At 43.4% G+C, this 17,935-nt stretch overlaps 1 protein-coding gene across 2 annotated transcripts in view; it reads left to right on the plus strand.

Moving 5' to 3' along the window:
• DOCK8 (dedicator of cytokinesis 8) overlaps positions 1 to 17,935 on the plus strand; it is a 167,981-nt gene that overhangs the window by 109,612 nt on the left and 40,434 nt on the right. For both annotated transcript variants that reach the window (XM_077759423.1, XM_077759422.1), the window contains exons 24-28: positions 186 to 335; positions 2,300 to 2,413; positions 6,550 to 6,705; positions 8,828 to 8,967; positions 14,354 to 14,523. In XM_077759423.1, coding sequence (XP_077615549.1) covers positions 186 to 335; positions 2,300 to 2,413; positions 6,550 to 6,705; positions 8,828 to 8,967; positions 14,354 to 14,523 — 730 coding nt within the window. The remainder of the gene's footprint in view (positions 1 to 185; positions 336 to 2,299; positions 2,414 to 6,549; positions 6,706 to 8,827; positions 8,968 to 14,353; positions 14,524 to 17,935) is intronic.

Genomic DNA, 17,935 nt, shown 5'->3' on the forward strand with positions numbered 1-17,935 from the left:
CATGGTAACCCTCTGGGCACCAGGAGCATTCTTTGTCCAGAGCCCACTTGGGCAACTACCAGCACAGATCACGTGTTAGAAAGTCCACTGTGAAGGAGCCTTCGTCCGAGTCCTTCCCCGCTTTTCCACAGCGTACAAGCGGGTCGCCGGTTTCTGTGTTGACATTTCCCCCACCCCCTCTGCAGGTGAAAAGCATGGCCCAGTACGTACATAACATGGACAAACGGGACAACTTTCGGAGGACTCGTTTTTCCGACCGTTTCAAAGATGACATAACCACTATTGTGAGCGTGGTCACCTCAGAGACTGCAGCCCTTTTAGTGAAACCTCAGAAGGTAACTGGGCCTTTCGTTCTTTATTTTCTCCATCTCTGACCTTGAGCGTCTTGTATTTTCATTAGCAGGGAAAGGCATCATCTGAAGACAGTAATTTATTTTTTTAAATTTTTTAATGTTTTATTTATTTCTGAGAGAGAGAGAGAGAGACAGCGTGAACAGGGGAGGGTCAGAGAGGGGAGGGTCACAGAATCTGAAGCAGGCTCCAGGCTCTGAGCTGTTAGCACAGAGCCCAACGCAGGGCTCGAACCCACGAACCGTGAGATCATGACCTGAGCCGAAGTCGGACGCTTAACCGACTGAGCCACCCAGGCGCCCCTGAAGACAGTAATTTAAATGTGACTCAATACGACAGCCAAGTACAGTTATTATACTGGATGCGACCCTGGGGAAGGGCTGGGGAATTGTCGATATAGACATGGACAGAATATTCTCATACTTAGAAAATACATCTTGAAGTATGACAGCATAATGGGAGTGATTTTTACAGCCTACTCTCAAAGAACTCTGAAAAAAATTGTTATATGCATAGAAAAGGAATGACGAAGCTAATGTAGCAAAATGGGAAATACTGATAAATCCAGTTAAAGGAGTTCATTCCGTCACCTTTTCTGTGTTTGAAATTATTTCAAAATAGAAAGTTTAAAAAATAAACAAAACAAAGTAGAACAGTTTTAGAAGGCGGCTCTAAAATTTGAAGCAGCACCTTTATCATCATTAAGAATTTGTACAGTATGAAGTGCTCAGGAGAAGATTTCCGTTTGGTTATTTCTCACGGCAGACTTTCTGAGCCCAGCAGAGTCTCATGGTTTCAGGGATGGAAGAGGAGGCACAGTGAGACTGAGAGATTTTTCCAAAAGCCACACAGCTCGCAGCGAAGCCAGGACTGATGATTCCAAGCCCAGAATAGTCAGACAGTTACGTCACCTGCCCAGGAGTGGCCCCTGCGCAGGACGGCTGACGCCGGAGAACTTACCACTCAGAGATACTGTGGGGACTTCTCTGTGTCAGGTTTCTGTCCATCCCAGTGGCCGCTCAGCTTGGCCTGAGTTAGCAAAGTGCACATCATACCCAAAGGAAAATATTTTCAAATCACATGCTCACCAGAGGCAGAGAAAATTGATTTCTCATTCCGGGAATAAAAGGACGTAAATATGAAAAAGTGAATCCTCAATTGCTCTGAAGCGCTGTAAGATCTTTCAAAAATATGAGCACCGAGAAGTAACCACAATAAAAGCCCTTGTCTTGTTTCATGCAAGAGTTCACTCTACCGTGTGTAACTCTGACCTCTCTTGGGCTGGGAAGGCTACCTAATTGGAGAAAAAAAAAATTCCTTAGGTAAAAACCCTTTTATCCTGATTAGATTTTCCCAACAACACTTTTAAATTAAGAACCTGTCTCATCGAAGATAGTGGATACATTTCAAGTTCGTTTTGCCAAAACGATAGTTACGAGAATCAAATAAGTTATGGTAGAGCCACGTGAAGAAATATGAGTCAAGCATTCAAAAAGANCGTGGGGATGAGCACTGGGTGTTATATGGAAACCAACTTGACAATAAATTATGTAAAAAATGAATGAATGAATAAATAAATAAATAAATAAAAATAAAAATGAGTTTTGAAGAAGTGTTAAAAATGTAGGAAAAGGTTCATAGTATAATGTTGAATGAAAAGAATCTAAGGCCCAACATTGTCTGTAAAGAATGAGCTCCGTCATGTACATATACATGTGTGTGTAGGAAGAAAGAGATCGAAGGAAATGTACCTAAATATTAACAATGAATGAAGAATTCCGTGATTCAACCCAACGCTTACAGCACCCACTAAGGGCTAACTGTATTTGCTACAGTTCTGCAGGGTCACCAGCTTTGCCCAGTGTCCCACTAGGTTTCCCCCCAGGGACCGGACTGGTCACGATCAGGGCTTACCACCAAATGATTCCGGTGTTGGTTTGCTTTTAAGGAAAACGAACAGGCAGAAAAGATGAACATCAGCCTGGCTTTCTTCTTGTATGACCTGCTTTCGCTCATGGACCGTGGCTTCGTTTTTAACCTCATCAAACATTATTGTAACCAGGTGAGTGTCCCCCAGACCTCGCCGTGTTATCCCTGGTTCCGTCTCCAATGCCATGGTCATTGCCGTGGTCTGCTGTCATACTCTTTGCCAAGTTAGACAGCTTGACTCCTGTGCTTCCGGGTTTTGTGGTCATTTGTCTTCTGGGCTTCGCTAGATGCGCTGGTTCGCATAGATTCCTGGAGCATTTGCCAACCCAGAGGGAGGTGTGAGAATCGAGGGCTGTTAGTGCTCTGATCTTCGTCACTTTAACATTTAACAGAAATTATGTGACTGTGGCATTCATTCTTAGACTAGGTCTAGAATTCAAAGTATGGGCTCTCTTTTCACCTATCAGGGTGAGTAATTAAAATGTAGCTGTGGAATTCTGACTTGAAAGAGCCCTGATAGAATCTGTCCACGAACCCGATCCTCACTGAGCACAAAGCAAATATTTATAATCCGAGAGCACCTTACTCGCGCCATTTCCTCTGATGTTTAAGTAGGATTCTTCATCTGTCCGCCGCCCCCCTTAAATCATCCCAGCAGTCATGTTACTACTAGCGGTTGCTATTTTTGCTTCTCCTTTCCTTCCACATTCCTCCTCTGGCCACCACTACCACGGTCATTGCTACAATGGCCATTACCCACAGCACTGTCGCCATTCTTCTTTGCCATCCCTCTGAGGTGTTTAGGGCTACAGGTCATGAGAGGAATGGCAAATATAAGCTAATCTGGTTTTAAAAACCGGTCATTGGATGGATTGCAAATATAAGCTAATCCAATTTTCAAAACTTAAAGTTGGACATATGCTAGAATTCCATGGTAGGCCCAAGGTTAGCTGCTGCTTACGAAAGAATTATTCATGACGCTTGTTAAACACGAAGGCAGACTTTTATTCAGGCCCATCTATATAAGAGTGGAGACCATTGCAATGGGATTTTACAGTGCGGGAGATCGGGGCTCAACTCTAAATGCAACAAGGAAAAGTGGGAATTTACAGCCAGGGGGCAGAGTGGGGGGTTTCATGGAGGAAAAATTAAAAAGCAGAAATATCAGGAATGAGGAGGATTCTGGCTAAACCAACGTGACAGGATTCTGGGTAAAGGCAAGCCAGGGGGCTGGTGACCGGTGAGGGATGAGGAAGTCGGTCAGATATCAAGGCGGCCAGATACTGAGGCTGGGTGACTCTGGCTGAGCTCGAGCTCTCAAGGACATGTCCAAGGGCAGGCGTATTTGAAAAACAGCTCAGAGGAGACTGGCTCGAGTTTGGTGAGAGAGAACCTCTGTGACCCGTGGCAGCTTTCATTACCAGAAGGCAAAGAAGGCAGATGTCTGCCCACCCTGCAAACGCACCTTATAATTTTCTCCTTGCGTTCCTTTCTTCTCTTTCTCTCTTTCTCTTTTCCATCTTTTCCTTTTCTTTTAATTTAAGGTGTACTTCTCATTTCCCCCTCTTTTTCTTCCTCTTTTCTGCTTCAGCTGCCAGAGAGCCTTCGAGTCAGAATCTATAGGCCTGTGTTCTAATTCCAGTGATGCCGTTAAATTCCTCGGTGATCTGGTCAGCTTAACATTTATGCATCGCTTCCTTATCTGCAGAAAGACAGAGTTGGAGTAGATTTATTCAGGCTTTAACATTTTCACTCTGTGTTCTGTTTGCCAGTGACATCTGTGGCTATTACTTGGTATAATTAATGTAGCATTCAGGCCTAAAGTGGTCGCTGACTGCAGTCAGTGGTGATTTGCTCCATTGATCCGAGCTACCTAGATACAGTATGAACATCATACCTGAGGCAAGTTCTTATTCTTCCAAAGTCCTCTGGTTTTGCCATTTTGCATGCATATCCTGATTCAAACATTCCATCATGTTTTCTGCCATTTATACACCTTATGGCCATGCGTATAATCTTAGCCTTTTATTAATAGTCACTAATGATAGACAAATGTAGAATTTTACCCCCTCAATGCTTTCAACGTGCCGCTAACTTAACACCCATCCTTGGGTAGTGCCACCGAGGCTACCTCTGCGGGTCCTGACCTTTGGGGAAGATGTTTCTGTAATGGCACCCTACTCTTTTCTAAATATCACCAAAATTCTTTTGGAAATTTCTGTCTTTAATGAAATCTCAAGGGAGCTTTTAAGATACCAATACTATGGGCCTCTTTCAAAGACAGGTATCTTATACGCTGTCAAGCTCTGACTGGTTTGACCCAATAGCTCTTGGTGAGTGACCGGTAAGTGAGGGGCTTCAGATCAAGTTCTAATCAGTCCAGTTTGCTGGTGGATCCACGGGCACAAAGACCACCAGCAAAGCACAGTGACAGAGAGTATAGGTTCTGGTGACTTTTGTTTACACGAACGTGTAACGTAATACGTAATGGTGTTCATTTGTTTCCAGTAAGTGTCTAGCTATAGGCTGATTGATCCGATAGGCAAAGTGAGTGACCCACAACACAGTGGCCTCTCCTAAAATGGTTGAAAATATGTTGCTCTTTAAATTATAGCACTGAGGAGAGGACTCTGAAAAGGCAAGAAGAGAAGGAGGCCTGTCCATTCACACGACGAGATGCTTGGTTTCCCATGCGGGGGCGTGAGGGTGTTTATGGTGATGCATATTGAGAGGCTCAAGGTCCTTTAGGTCCATCCTTTCCCTCCTTTGTCTTAAAAGTCCCCTGAGTCACACCCCATGGAGTCCAGGTCCACTCCGGTCCCTCCACCTGAAGGAGGCAAGTCATCTCTTCCATCTTGTCAGCTTTTCATGGCTTATTGCTTACTCATGGCTTGTTGTTTTTATATTAATTTTTTAAAACTGGGATAAAATTAATGTAGAGCGTTGTATTAGTTTCAGGCACACAACATATTGATTCAATACAATATTAGTTTCAGGCACACAATGTATTGATTCAATACAATCCTATACATTAGGCCATGCTCACCACAAGTACGCTCACCCCGACAGCTAATGATGTTATCACGAATTGTTGACGTTCCTCCAGTAGCTGTACTTCTTGTGGTTTGTTTCAGGGAAGACTTTTCCTCAAAACTCTTCCAGCTCTTTCTTTCTCCTCCACTTCCTCTTCTCTTACTTTAGGGCAAACTCCTCAACATTTTTTTGCAGGATCTACATCCTTTCCTCAGTAATATGATGCCTTTATCTGGGGAATGGGTCTGAGAACCCCTGTGGGGCTTTTAATTAGAAACTACAAAAGAACAGTAGTGGCTTTAGAGTCCTCCAGTCATATTCCAGGAGTTTTGTGTGGCCCCATATGGGGTCAACTCCTTTCACTTAGTTCCTCAGACACGGTGGCGTTTTTGTGAATTGAATGATGTTGTTATGTTACACTGAAGACATACATCCAAATTATTTGCAACACAGGTTTGCCAAGGTGTTGTAGATTTGACAAGTGTGGGGGTCAGGTCAAGAATCCACATGTTGGATGTTTTCACTCATAAGTAGAACAGGAGAAACTTAACAGAGGACCATGGGGGAGGAGAAGGGGGGGGAAATAGTGGGGGAGAGGGAGGGAGGCAAACCCTGAGAGACTCTTGAGTACTGAGAACAAACTGAGGCCTCATGGGGGAGGGGGAGAGGGGAAGGGGATTGGTGGGCACGGAGGAGGGCACTTGTTGGGATGAGCACTGGGTGTTATATGGAAACCAACTTGACAGTAAACTATAAAAAAATAAAAAGAATCCACATGTTGGACAGGTGCTAGGCTAGAATTATTAAGGGGAATATTAATGTGTGAAAACTCATTGAGCCTCCCTGTGATATAGAACTTTCCTTCTGTTGCACTGTCCCATTAATTTTCTTAAAATTTTTTAATGTTTATTTATTTTGGGGGGGGGGAGGGAGAAAGGGCATGAGCAGGGGAGGCGTCCAGAGAGAGGGAAAAACAGAATCTGAAGCAGGCTCCAGGCTCTGAGCTGTCAGCAGAGATGCCCAGCACGTGGCTCAAACTCACGAACCGCAAGATCACGACCTGACCTGAAGTCAGACGCTTAACCAACTGAACTACCCAGGCGCCCCCCATGTCCCACTAATTTTTATTAAGTTGATTGTCTTAATCTGGAGAGAAAGGAAGTTTTTGTATCTGCCAACTTCAACTCCACTTACTTGTAATAAACACATCTTTACTGTTTTCATTTTTCCTCCCAGCTGTCGGCCAAGCTCAACAACCTCCCACTGCTCATTTCTATGAGGCTGGAGTTTCTGAGAATCCTCTGCAGCCACGAGCACTACCTCAATCTGAACCTCTTCTTTATGAATGCCGAGACGGCTCCGACATCTCCCTGCCCCTCCATCTCTTCCCAGGTAATCACTGAAAGAATTACCCAAGCGATTTCATTTCATTAGTCACTTATAAAGGTTGGTCTGGTTAATGAAAAGGAAAATGGAGCTTTCACATTGGATTGCTCCATCCAGAGACACACAACTATGGTACCCAAAGTTGCACCATCTAAGTGGTCATTTACAAGCTACGTGATTGCTTTCTTCCTAGGCTCAAGGGTCAGGAAGGTCAGGAAGAGCGAGGAATCCATATGCACTATGAAAATCTAAAAATTCGTAGGAAGGTCACACAGCTTCCTTCATCTGGTGTTAATCAACCTTTCCACTTGAGGCTGACCATCTTCTTTGCTCACTTTCCTTTTCCTAAACTCCAGATCCATAAAATTTGTGAACTGGCATATTCCTTTAATTCCATAATGATCTAATAGTGGTTTTTAACAGGGATATTATACCTTTGAGCTGTCCTAGAATTTTCTGTTGATGCTGTTATAAAATGGAGTTCAGTGCAAGATAAGTGAATCTTGAATCAGACCTCAGATAGTTTAGTTCTTGAAGCACTAAGAAGACCTCGTCATAAACTAATCAAACACTCTTTCATAGAGTGTATTTCTAATAAGTCTTATTCTTTATCAGCAAATAAATAAATAACACCTGTGTAATATTTAGAGACAAGGCTTTGACTCACATGGCCAATCTTTTTTTGTAGAATAGTATCTCACAGGTTAGATTCAGTGGGCCCCAGGTCAACCACATGTTAAGAAGTATTGTGCAAATATAGAACTCTGGGGTCAAATAAGTTTCAGAGACCCCATATCAATAGGTTTTTTGGGTTTTTTTTGTGGGGGTGGGTTTGTAGTCGCCACCCATGAGTCTTAACTTGTTACTGTAAATTGTAAATACCCAAGGGGTGGAAAAGAAAAATATTTAATAAGCACTGATTCCCGAAGTGATTTAACTATTAGAAACGTTTTTCTTCCCCCTCCATAGATTTATCAAGGGACTAGTGCCCTCTAGAAAAAAACACTTTAAGGAAATACTGTTTTACAATCACATTCCATTTACTGGTGACAAATCAGTAGCTCGGAGTAGCAGACAAGATTTCTCAATATCAGGTTCTATTTCTGTTGCATAGTCCTTGATACTAACACCAAAGGGGAAGATTTGTCTCGTTAATTAAAAAAAAACAAAAAAAAACAGCTTAGCTATTGATGCCAAGTGGCATGAGCCAGGGGTAGCTTCATGACCGTCTCAGCGTGACCTGGGGGAGAACTGACTTACAGCAGCAACAGTCCCAAAGGTGCTGACTGTGCCCTGGGTCTTCTACCTCATTTCCCTTCCAGCTGCCTCGGGGGAATTAGGAAGCCCATCAGTGGCCAGGCCTGTCCCACCAGCAGTCAAGGATTTTCCGGGCCACGTTAGATTCCGTCAGTGCAGTAGAAAGTGTACCCCCAAGAGAACACAGGAATTGTCTAGGACTTCAAGTCTGACGCCTCCCCGCCTGACCCTCCTTCCAGTTCCATGTCCATAAGCTACGTTCGGAAGTGTAGCTGAGTAAACAGGAGCCTCAAATAGAGGAGGGGGCTTGCCAGAAAGAAATTGTGGGCTCCAGGCCCCGGCATCGGGTTCCGTTCCCGTTTCCCTATCCACGTGGTGTCCTGGACTTTCATCTTCGCTTTAGATCTGGCGTGGGGGATGGAGTCTTAGTCATTTCGTGAGAGACCCTGGCTGCTTTGTTCTAGTCTTTCCCAGCTGACAGCTCCCTGTCCATGGGGAGGGGGAAGCAAAGCGATCATTCTGTGCACCTCCGTTTCCCTGTGGGTCAGGGGGGTATACTGAGCCACGCCTGCAGACACTCGTGACTGCAAGGCTCCATAAACACTGGCTGTCGTGACTTTGTTTTAATTTTTATTTTTCTAAGTTTATTTCTTTATTTTGAGGGAGAAAGAGCGAGATCGTGAGAGAGTGTGCACCTGAGGAGGGGAGGGGCAGAGAGACAGACAGAAAATCCCAAGCAGGCTCCGCGCTGTCAGTGCAGAGCCTGACGCGGGGCTCGAACTCTCGAACCATGAGATCGTGACCTGAGCCTCACCAACTGAGCCCCAAGCCGTTCTTGTCACTCACGGAAGTGCCCCTTGTGTTTGTGCAGAACTCGAGCTCCTGCTCCAGTTTCCAGGACCAGAAGATCGCCAGCATGTTTGACCTGACCCCCGAGTACCGTCAGCAGCACTTCCTCACCGGACTCCTCTTCACTGAGCTCGCGGCTGCCCTGGACGCGGAGGGGGAAGGGTACGTTTCTGCCATTTCAGTTGGAATACGAAGCCAAAAAAACCCAGAAAAACCCAAAATCTCCTCCTACTTGGCAGAAAAACTCTACCATTCGTCAGTTCTGAAGCTTAGAAACATCCATGTGTTGAGAAAATAGCGCTGATAGGAACGTGGAAAGGCCTGAGGGGCAGAGAGAAGCCACAAAATGGCCTTTTTTTTTCAGCCCCTGATTCATTGAGAAGAGTTTCCCAAGTCTAATACAGCAGGCTCCCCAGGGATGCTTTGAGTAGTGAGCTCCTTAGGCACAAAGACATTTATGAGCCATGGCCCAGGTGATCGGTGTACACACAGAGGTGACAGCAAGATGCCACTTGGCTTCACGTTGACAATGAGGAAGTGGCCGCTGATGGGAAGGCAGTAACCCAGTGTCCAGATTACGTTTCTTGCAGAGGGACCTTCCCCCAAGGGAAGAGATGCCTCAGGTCCAGGGCTTCTAAATCCTTTCACCTCTTAGAAGCCTGATCACCCAGGGGCATGTTGGAGGATCTAGTCTTGAAGTCTACAGACAGGGTTGGAGACAGACCACCCCTTCTCCTTTCCTTCTCCCCCTGTGCTCCGTGAGCTATAGGATTAGAAAACCACCATCTGCCCGATTGGACCAAAGGAGACAATGCCTTCTAGAATATTATACATCCCATTCAACAGTTACCAAATGCCTCCCATGGGGCCGACATAGTGGAGTGTTGGGAATAGATCAGAGATACGTCAGTGCACAGAACAGCGCTCCCTAGAACCCACCCTTCAGGGGCTCAGATCTGAAAATCATCAGGCAGGATTGGAAAATAATTGAGGCTCAGCTCCTCCGGTGTTCACGTTAGGTACGAAGGATTGAAGGAACGTACCTGATGTTACATAGCAAAACGAAGTCTAGGGCCATGGCTTCCTGAGGTCTCTCCCAGGGCCCACCCTCCTCCCATCTCTCACCAGCGCCCTCTCTGGAAAACCTCTTTCTACGACTCCTCCGTTCTTCCTTCCTACGCTAAAGAAATTTCTGGAAAACAGTATGCTGATTAGCGGCAGCATTGCTAGATGTTACAGATTTTTGTCTAATTGGAGGTTTTCAAGCTCTCTCTGCTTATGATTTAAGGAAGGAAACAATGACAGAAACCCCTTCCAGCTCGCCTAACCACAATCATAAATGTATCCTGAGCACTTTGTCTGTAACGATACTGCGCAATGAATGTCCTTTCCTGCCTCCTAGGAGGTCAGTGTGGGACACTGAATGTCCTTACTCTAAATTCTTCCTCTTTTCAGAAATTCAGGTCCTGAGTGCATCCTTAGAGAGCTTCGATCTCCCATCTTCTTCTTCCCACCCTGACTAAATTCCTCTCTATTTTCTCAGTAGAACTTTCTACCCTATAAATAACCTCAATTTCCAAAGCCACACAAAGTGCCCTGACCTAGAAGGTGCTAAGAATAAGGTTTGGACACAAAGAAAATCACCTCCGTTTACAAACACACACACACACACACACACACACACACACACACACACACGATTTTTTNAAAGTGCCCTGACCTAAAAGGTGCTAAGAATAAGGTTTGGACACAAAGAAAATCACCTCCATTTACAAACACACACACACACACACACACACACACACGTTTTTTTCTTAATTGTCCTTTTATAGGATTGATCTACATGATTTCTGAAAGTATTCTTTAGTAGTTTCTCTTTTCCATGGCCCTTTCAGTGAGATGTCTAGGGAAGCAGCCCTGACGTCTATTTTGAGTCCTCTTAAAATTGTAGCTGTTATTTTACCAGCAACAGAGTAAAATATGTTCAGAGGCCATCATGTAATTATGTTCAATCAGATAGGTACAGTTTTCAAACACACACAAACATACACAGTACCTTTTCTACCCTCGAGAGAGTAGCTAATTAAGAGCGTCTCTCCTTTGGCAACACAATAATCCCTGATTTCTGGGCTGTCAGTTACTCCCCTGGGAAGTCATTAGAAACACTGTCACATACTTATTAGTGACTTTACCACGTGGGCTAAAACCTCAGGAAGATCTCATGGTCTAACAATACTTCTTCCTTAGTACTTCCTCTTGCTGCCAAGATAATTAACAGACTCACCTACACCTGCCCATCTGAAGGGCAAGGGCCAGGGGGGCTCATGTCTCAGTATCTGGGCTTCTGAAACGGGCCATGGTTCCAGTTCTAAGGGGTCTCCTTAGAACCCCCTTTACCTGGGGGTGCCCACAAATGTCTACACGTCACTAAATCCATAATGTTCCTCAAGCATGTGGAAATTATCTAGCATCTTTGTACTAGGTCCTTCACACATTCTTCAAGAGAAAGAACACTTTCCAGCTCGTTCTATGAGGCCAGCATTACCCTGATACCAAAAGCAAACAAAAGACAAGAAAACTGTAGACTGATATGACTGTAGATATAATTATCCTCAACAAAACACTGAAACCCTGAATTCAACACTGAATAAGTGCCAAAGTAGGCTTTACCCTGGGAACACAAGATCAGTTTAACATCTGAAAATCAGCTGATATAATATATTCTATGCTTGGAATAAAGGACAAAACCCAGTCAATCATCTCAATAGATGAAGAGAAAGCATTTGACAAAATCCAGTACCTTTTCTTGGAAAAAAAGTCAACAAATCATATAGGAATATAACAGGATTTCCTCATCCTGGTAAAAGGCATCTATGAAAAACTACAGCTGGTATCATACTTATTAGTGAAAGACTGATTGCTTTCCTGGCAAGACCAGGAACAAGATAGGAATAGTCATTCCTGCCATTTCTATTTTATTCATTATGGTATAGAAAGGCCTACCCAGGGTAGTCAGGCACGACAGTGAAATAAAGGCATCCATATTGGGAAGGAAGAAGTAAAACTATCTTTCTTCACAGATGCCCTGATTTGTTTATAGAAAATCCTTCATGGAGAGGGTGTCTGGGTGGCTCAATTGGTTAAGCGTCCAACTGTTGATTTCGGGTCAAGTCATGATCTCGCGGCTTGGGAGATCGAGCCCGGTGTTGAGCTCCGTGTCATGCCCCACATGGAGCATGAAGCCTGCTTGGGATTCTCACTTTGCCTGTCCCCAGCTTGCACTGACAGAGCTTACCTGGGGTTCTTTCTCTCCCTCTCTCTCTTCCCCTCCCCCCTCTCCCTTTTTCTCTTTCCCCCTCTCTGTCAAAATAAATAATAAACTTTAAAAAAAGGGGAAAAAAAGAAAACCCTATGGAAGCCCCTAAAAACCCATTAAAGATAATAAATGTGTTCAGCAAGGTTGCAAGACACAAGATCAATATACAAAATTCAATTATACTTCCATATACTTGTGATGAACAATGTGGAATGAAGTTAAGAAAACATGTCCATTTAAAATAGCCTCCAAAACTAATAAAATCTTAGCCTAACTTTTTTTTTACGAAAACAAGTACAAGACTTGTATACCAAAAGCTGTAAGACACTTTAGAAAGAAATAAAAAGGTCTAAACAAGTGGAAAGACATGACATATTCATGGTTGAGAAGATTCAATGTCGTTAAGATGGCATTACTCCCCAGACTGATCTCCAAGTTCAATCCAACGCCACTCAAAATCCCAGCGGGCTTCTTTGCAGATATTGACAAGCTGATCCTAAAATCCATATGAAAAGTCAAGTGACCCAGTATAGCCGAAACAGTCTTGAAAAAGAACACAATTGGAGGACTCACATTTCCTGATTTCAAAATTTACCACAAAGCAGTAATAGTAAAGACCATGTGTTTCTGACATAAAGACGGACATACAGATCAATGCAATTGAAGCAAGAGTCCAGAAATACCTCTTCACATTTATAGTCAATTGCTTGTTGACAAGGGTGCCAACACAATTCAGCGGGGGAAAGAGTAGTGTTTTCAGCAGACAGTGCTGCCACCAGTGGGTATCCACACGCAAAAGAATGAAGTTGAGCCCCCGTGTCCTACCCTGTGCAGAAGTTAGCTCAAAATGATCAAAGACCTAAATGTAAGTGCTGAAACTGTAAAAGTCTTAGATGAATGATGATTCACATGTATAATCTTCGTGAAATAGGATCAGGCGATGGCTCCTTAGATCTGACACCAGAAGTAGGCACAACAAAAGAAAAAAATGAGCTGAGTTAGACTTCATTTAAGTGAGAACGTGGTGATGTGTAGGACATTATCAAGAAAATGAAAAGGCAGGGCACAGAGTGGGAGGAAAATAATTGCAAAATGTAGATCAAAGAAGGGATTTGTACCTGTTATATAATTTTTAAATCTTACAATTCCATAACCAAAGGACAAACACGTCAATTTTTTAAAGGGCAAGGGTCGGAACAGACATTTCTCCAAAGAAGGTACGACCAATACACACGTGAAAAGGTCTTCAACATCCTTGCCCTTCAAGGAAATGCACATCCAAGCCAGATAACTACCCCTTCTCTCTTACTTCCTTCAGGCAACTGTAATCAAAATGCTGTAGCCTAGGTGGCTTATAAACAACAGAAATTCATTTCTCATAGTTCAAGGTGCTGGCAGATTCAGAGTCTGATGAGGACCCACTTCCTAGTTCATAGATGGCCATCTTCTTGCTATGTTCTCGCACAGTAGAAGAGGCCAGGGAGCTCTCTGGGGTCTCTTTTATAAGGGCACCAGTCCCATGCTCCACCTGATCATGACCTAATCCCTCCCCAAGACCCCACCTTCTATTACATCACACTAGGGATTAGGTTTAAACATATGAATTTTGGGAGGACACATTCAGTCCATAGCACCTTCACACCCACTAGGATGGCCATAATAAAAAAGATAAATAATAACAAGTGTTGGCAGAGAGAAAAGGGAGCCTTCATACGCTACTGGTAGGAGTGTAAAATGGTGTAGCCACTCCTGCAAACAGTTCCGCTGTTCCTCTAAAGGTTACACATAGAGTTACCGTAAAATCCAGGAATTGGACTCTGAGGTGTGAAGTAAACTTCATATCCGAAAGAAGTAATATGTCCACACAGAAACTTATACACAAATCCTCAAAGCAACGTCCGTAATTCATAATAACCAGAAAGTGGAAATAATCCAAATGTCCGCCAGTTGATGAATGGGTAATTAAAATGTGATCCATCCATACAATGGAATATTACCCAATAATAGAGAGGAATCAAGTACTGATACTACAATATGATGGCCTTTGAAACAGGCCATGCTGGCAGCAGACCCGGGACCGGAATGCAGGCAGTCTTGATTCTAGATACTTCTACTTCATTTTGCTTGGTTTTCCCATTGCTCAGGGCTGTTCTGATCCCTCCTTATTGTTTAAAAGTGTTTTGGTCGATCTCCCTCCACCGTAACGTCTAGCTTTCTGCGTTGTGCCATTAGGGTCAGCAAAGTGCAAAGGAAGGCGGTCAGTGCCATCCACAGCCTCCTGAGCTCCCATGACCTGGACCCGCGCTGTGTCAAACCAGAGGTGAAGGTCAAAATTGCTGCCCTTTACCTGCCTTTGGTTGGCATCATTTTGGATGCTTTGCCGCAACTCTATGACTTTACAGGTAAGGATTCCTCCGCTTCCTTCTTTGGATTGGTGAGGACCCCTTCCACATGCTCCCCTGGCATGAAGTTTCTAGTGCTTCGCTCTAGTGCCAATATGCCTGTGCGAGTGATTTTCCACACACCATGACCTTTTTTTTAATATTATTTTTTTAATGTTTATTTTTGAGAGACAGAGACAGAACACAAGCAAGGGAGGGGCAGAGAGAGAGGAAGACACAGAATCTGAAGCAGGCTCCAGGCTGTGAGCTAGCTGTCAGCACAGAGCCTGACGTGGGGCTTGAACTCACGAGTGGTGAGATCATGACCTGAGCCGAAGTCGGACACTTAAACGACTGAGCCACCCAGGCGCCCCAAGGCCTTTTAAACACAGGTCCCAAAAAGTTGTTTTTTGGGGTTTGGGGGCTTGGGTTTTTTGGGGGGAGGGGGTCCCAGTACTTTTTTTAAGGGGCCATAGCCCTGTGTATTATTTTACTTGAGAAACTATTTTTTATTCATGGGGGCACCTGGGCGGCCTAGTAGGTTGAGCAACCGACCTCAGCTCAGTTTATGATCTCTCGGTTTCTGAATTCGAGCCTTGTGTTGGGTTCTGTGCTGACAGCTCAGACCCTGGAGCCTGTTTTGGATTCTGTTCTCTCTCTCTCTCTCTGCCCCTCCCCTGCTCATGCTCACTCTCCCTCTCTCTCTCTCTCTCTCTCTCAAAAATAAATAATTTAAAAAATTTTAAAAACCCAAAAAACTATTTTTTATTCATTCATTCATTCATTCATCTGCTGGTATTTGATGAACTTTATAGACTTTACATCACAAAGGATGAAATAGTAACAGAATTACTCCCCTGGGCGATCACTGCTCAAATGCCTTGAAATAAGGATATTCCTTCTCTTTTAAGAATGTTTTAGGAAAGGGGCGTGCCTGGGTGGCTCAGTCAGTTAAGTGTCAGACTCTATTTTGGCTTATGGAATCAAGCCCTTATCAAGCCTGCCTGATTTATATTGAGGGGAGGAGAGAGAGAGAGAGAGAGCGAGCGCTAGTGGGGGTGGGCAGAGAGAGGGAGGGGGGAAGGGAAAGCCTGGAACCATTTTCAGATTCTGTGTCTCCCTCTTTCTGCCCCTCCCCCACTGTTTTCTCTCTCTCTCTCAAAATAAACATTTAATAAAAATTAAAATCTTAAAAAAATAAAAATAAAGACCAATGGCTTATTTGTTCCCAAAGCAGGGAGCCACTTTGGCACACATTCTCCTAAGTTTCCTTGTTGATGAGAATTTTCCAAATCAGTCACTGTGGATCAGAGCTTTTCAGCAGTTGGCCTCTGAGCCTTTCACATCTCAATGGTTTCTTCATGTGTGCATCGGCCTTTATAGTAATGATGTAGCTGACAAATGGGAAAACAGTGAAAGTGTTCTATGATTAGAGGTAATATAATGCACCTGTTACATGTGGACGCCTTAGATACATTAAGAAGAATATAGTTTTTAAAAAAGAAACAGCTGTGGGGCACCTGGGTGGCCCAGCCTGTTAACAGTCTGACCTCGGTTCAGGTCATGATCTCACGGTTTGTGGATTCGAGTCTGGCATCCGGCTGTGTGCTAACAACTCAGAGCCTGGAGCCTGCTTCCGATTCTGTGTGTGTTTCTCTCTCTCTCCACCTTCCTCTCTCTTAGAAATAAATAAACATAAAAAATTTAAAAAAGGAACAGGTGAATCCAAGTTCCAGCCCATTTATTGCTTTATATGTGACCTTTGAAAAGTTCCTCAACTTTTCAATGCCTTCCCTCCCCTCTCTCTCAGCTGTAAAAGTGTTGTAACAATGTCTGCATCTTAGGGGTGTGGTAAAGATGAAATGAGAGACCTTCCATAAAAGCATTTTATGTGGCAGATGTTTATATCCTTCTCTCCATCTTTTATAACCGTGACCCAATGTGTATGTCAGGGAAGTAACATTGCATCCTCAGATTAATCCTCATGTGGTCAGATCTTACATAATTGCCACACGCTATTCCTTTTACCATTTGTCTGAAAACTCAGCCGCCTTTAAGCACAAATAGGGAATGATTTTTTTAATTGAGTTCCAAAAATATTCGAGTTTTGTTTTCACAATTTTTAGCAGAAGGAAATACTGTTTGCAAGCTAATTTTTCTGAAAACTTGACAGTCCAGATACCTATGATGTTGACAAGTCCAACAAAACAGGACTTTTTAAGGAATCAGTCTGTTATGAGTATTTTAACATGCTTTTCAAAGAACTGGTTAAGCAAGTACTTTCTGTGGTGATTGTGTGGTGTTCTTAAAAACTGACCTTTTAAGGGGTGCCTGGGTGGCTCAATCAGTTAAGCGTCTGACTTCGGCTTAGGTCATGATCTCACGGTTCGTGGGTTCGAGCCCCGCGTCAAGTTCTGTGCTGACAGCTAGCTCAGAGCCTGGAGCCTGTTTTGAATTCTGTATCTCCCTCTCTCTCTGACCCTCCCCTGCTCACGCTGTCTCTCTATCTCTCAGAAATTAAAAATAAAAACAAAAAATGACTTTTTAAGTGATGGGTCCTTTTTTTGTTCACATACATCTGGACCTACGTATAAATACAGGTATGTCTACATTAGATAGGCATGATAAATTAACATTCATTTCAGACATTGGGAATTCAATTCATGGTTGCTGAATTCATGATATTAGCTTATTATTTTATAAGGAACTGATTAGTTCTGTAATTACAGGTTCCTGTCTATTTGGTCATTGTTTAAAATATTTGAATAGAGTAAAAACTATTCTATCACATACCTGAAACTAATATTACACTAGCTGAAATTTCAATAGAAACTTTTAAAAAAATGTTTTAATATTACATTACGGGAAAGTGTTATGAGAGCTTTAGTTTTACAATTGGAAAAATTCATTGGTAGCCGAATCTTTTGCTGGGCATTTTGTCTCTTTTATTAGCCTGCCTGCTTTTGCCTAGAGATGGTAGCGGATAAATAATCCTGAACATCAGACTTTAAATTAGTGTACTGACTGTAGTGACGGCTAAGTATCAGTCCCTTGGTGGGTATTGGGTAGGGGACGTAGGGATAGTTTTTTTGATTTGACATCACCAAAGGTTTCTTTTTTAAAAAAGACTTTTAAATAGCAGTTTTAGTTTCACAGCAATTGAACAGAAATTACAGAGTTTCCCATAAGCCCCCTGCCCCCACATTACACATCCTCCCCCATCATGAATACCCCCTACTGGAGGAGTAAATTGGTTACAACTGATGAACCTACATAGACACATCGGAATTACCCAAAGTCTGTGGTTTACATTAGGGTTCACTCTTGGGGTTGTAAATTCTGTGGGTCTGGACAAACATATAATGACATGTATCCATCATTGCGATGTCATTCAGAGTAGTTTCTCTACCCTGAAATCCCTCAGGGCTCTGCT

This window comes from Crocuta crocuta, unplaced genomic scaffold, assembly GCF_008692635.1.
Source record: "Crocuta crocuta isolate KB4526 unplaced genomic scaffold, BGI_CrCroc_1.0 scaffold41, whole genome shotgun sequence".
NCBI lineage: Eukaryota > Metazoa > Chordata > Mammalia > Carnivora > Hyaenidae > Crocuta > Crocuta crocuta.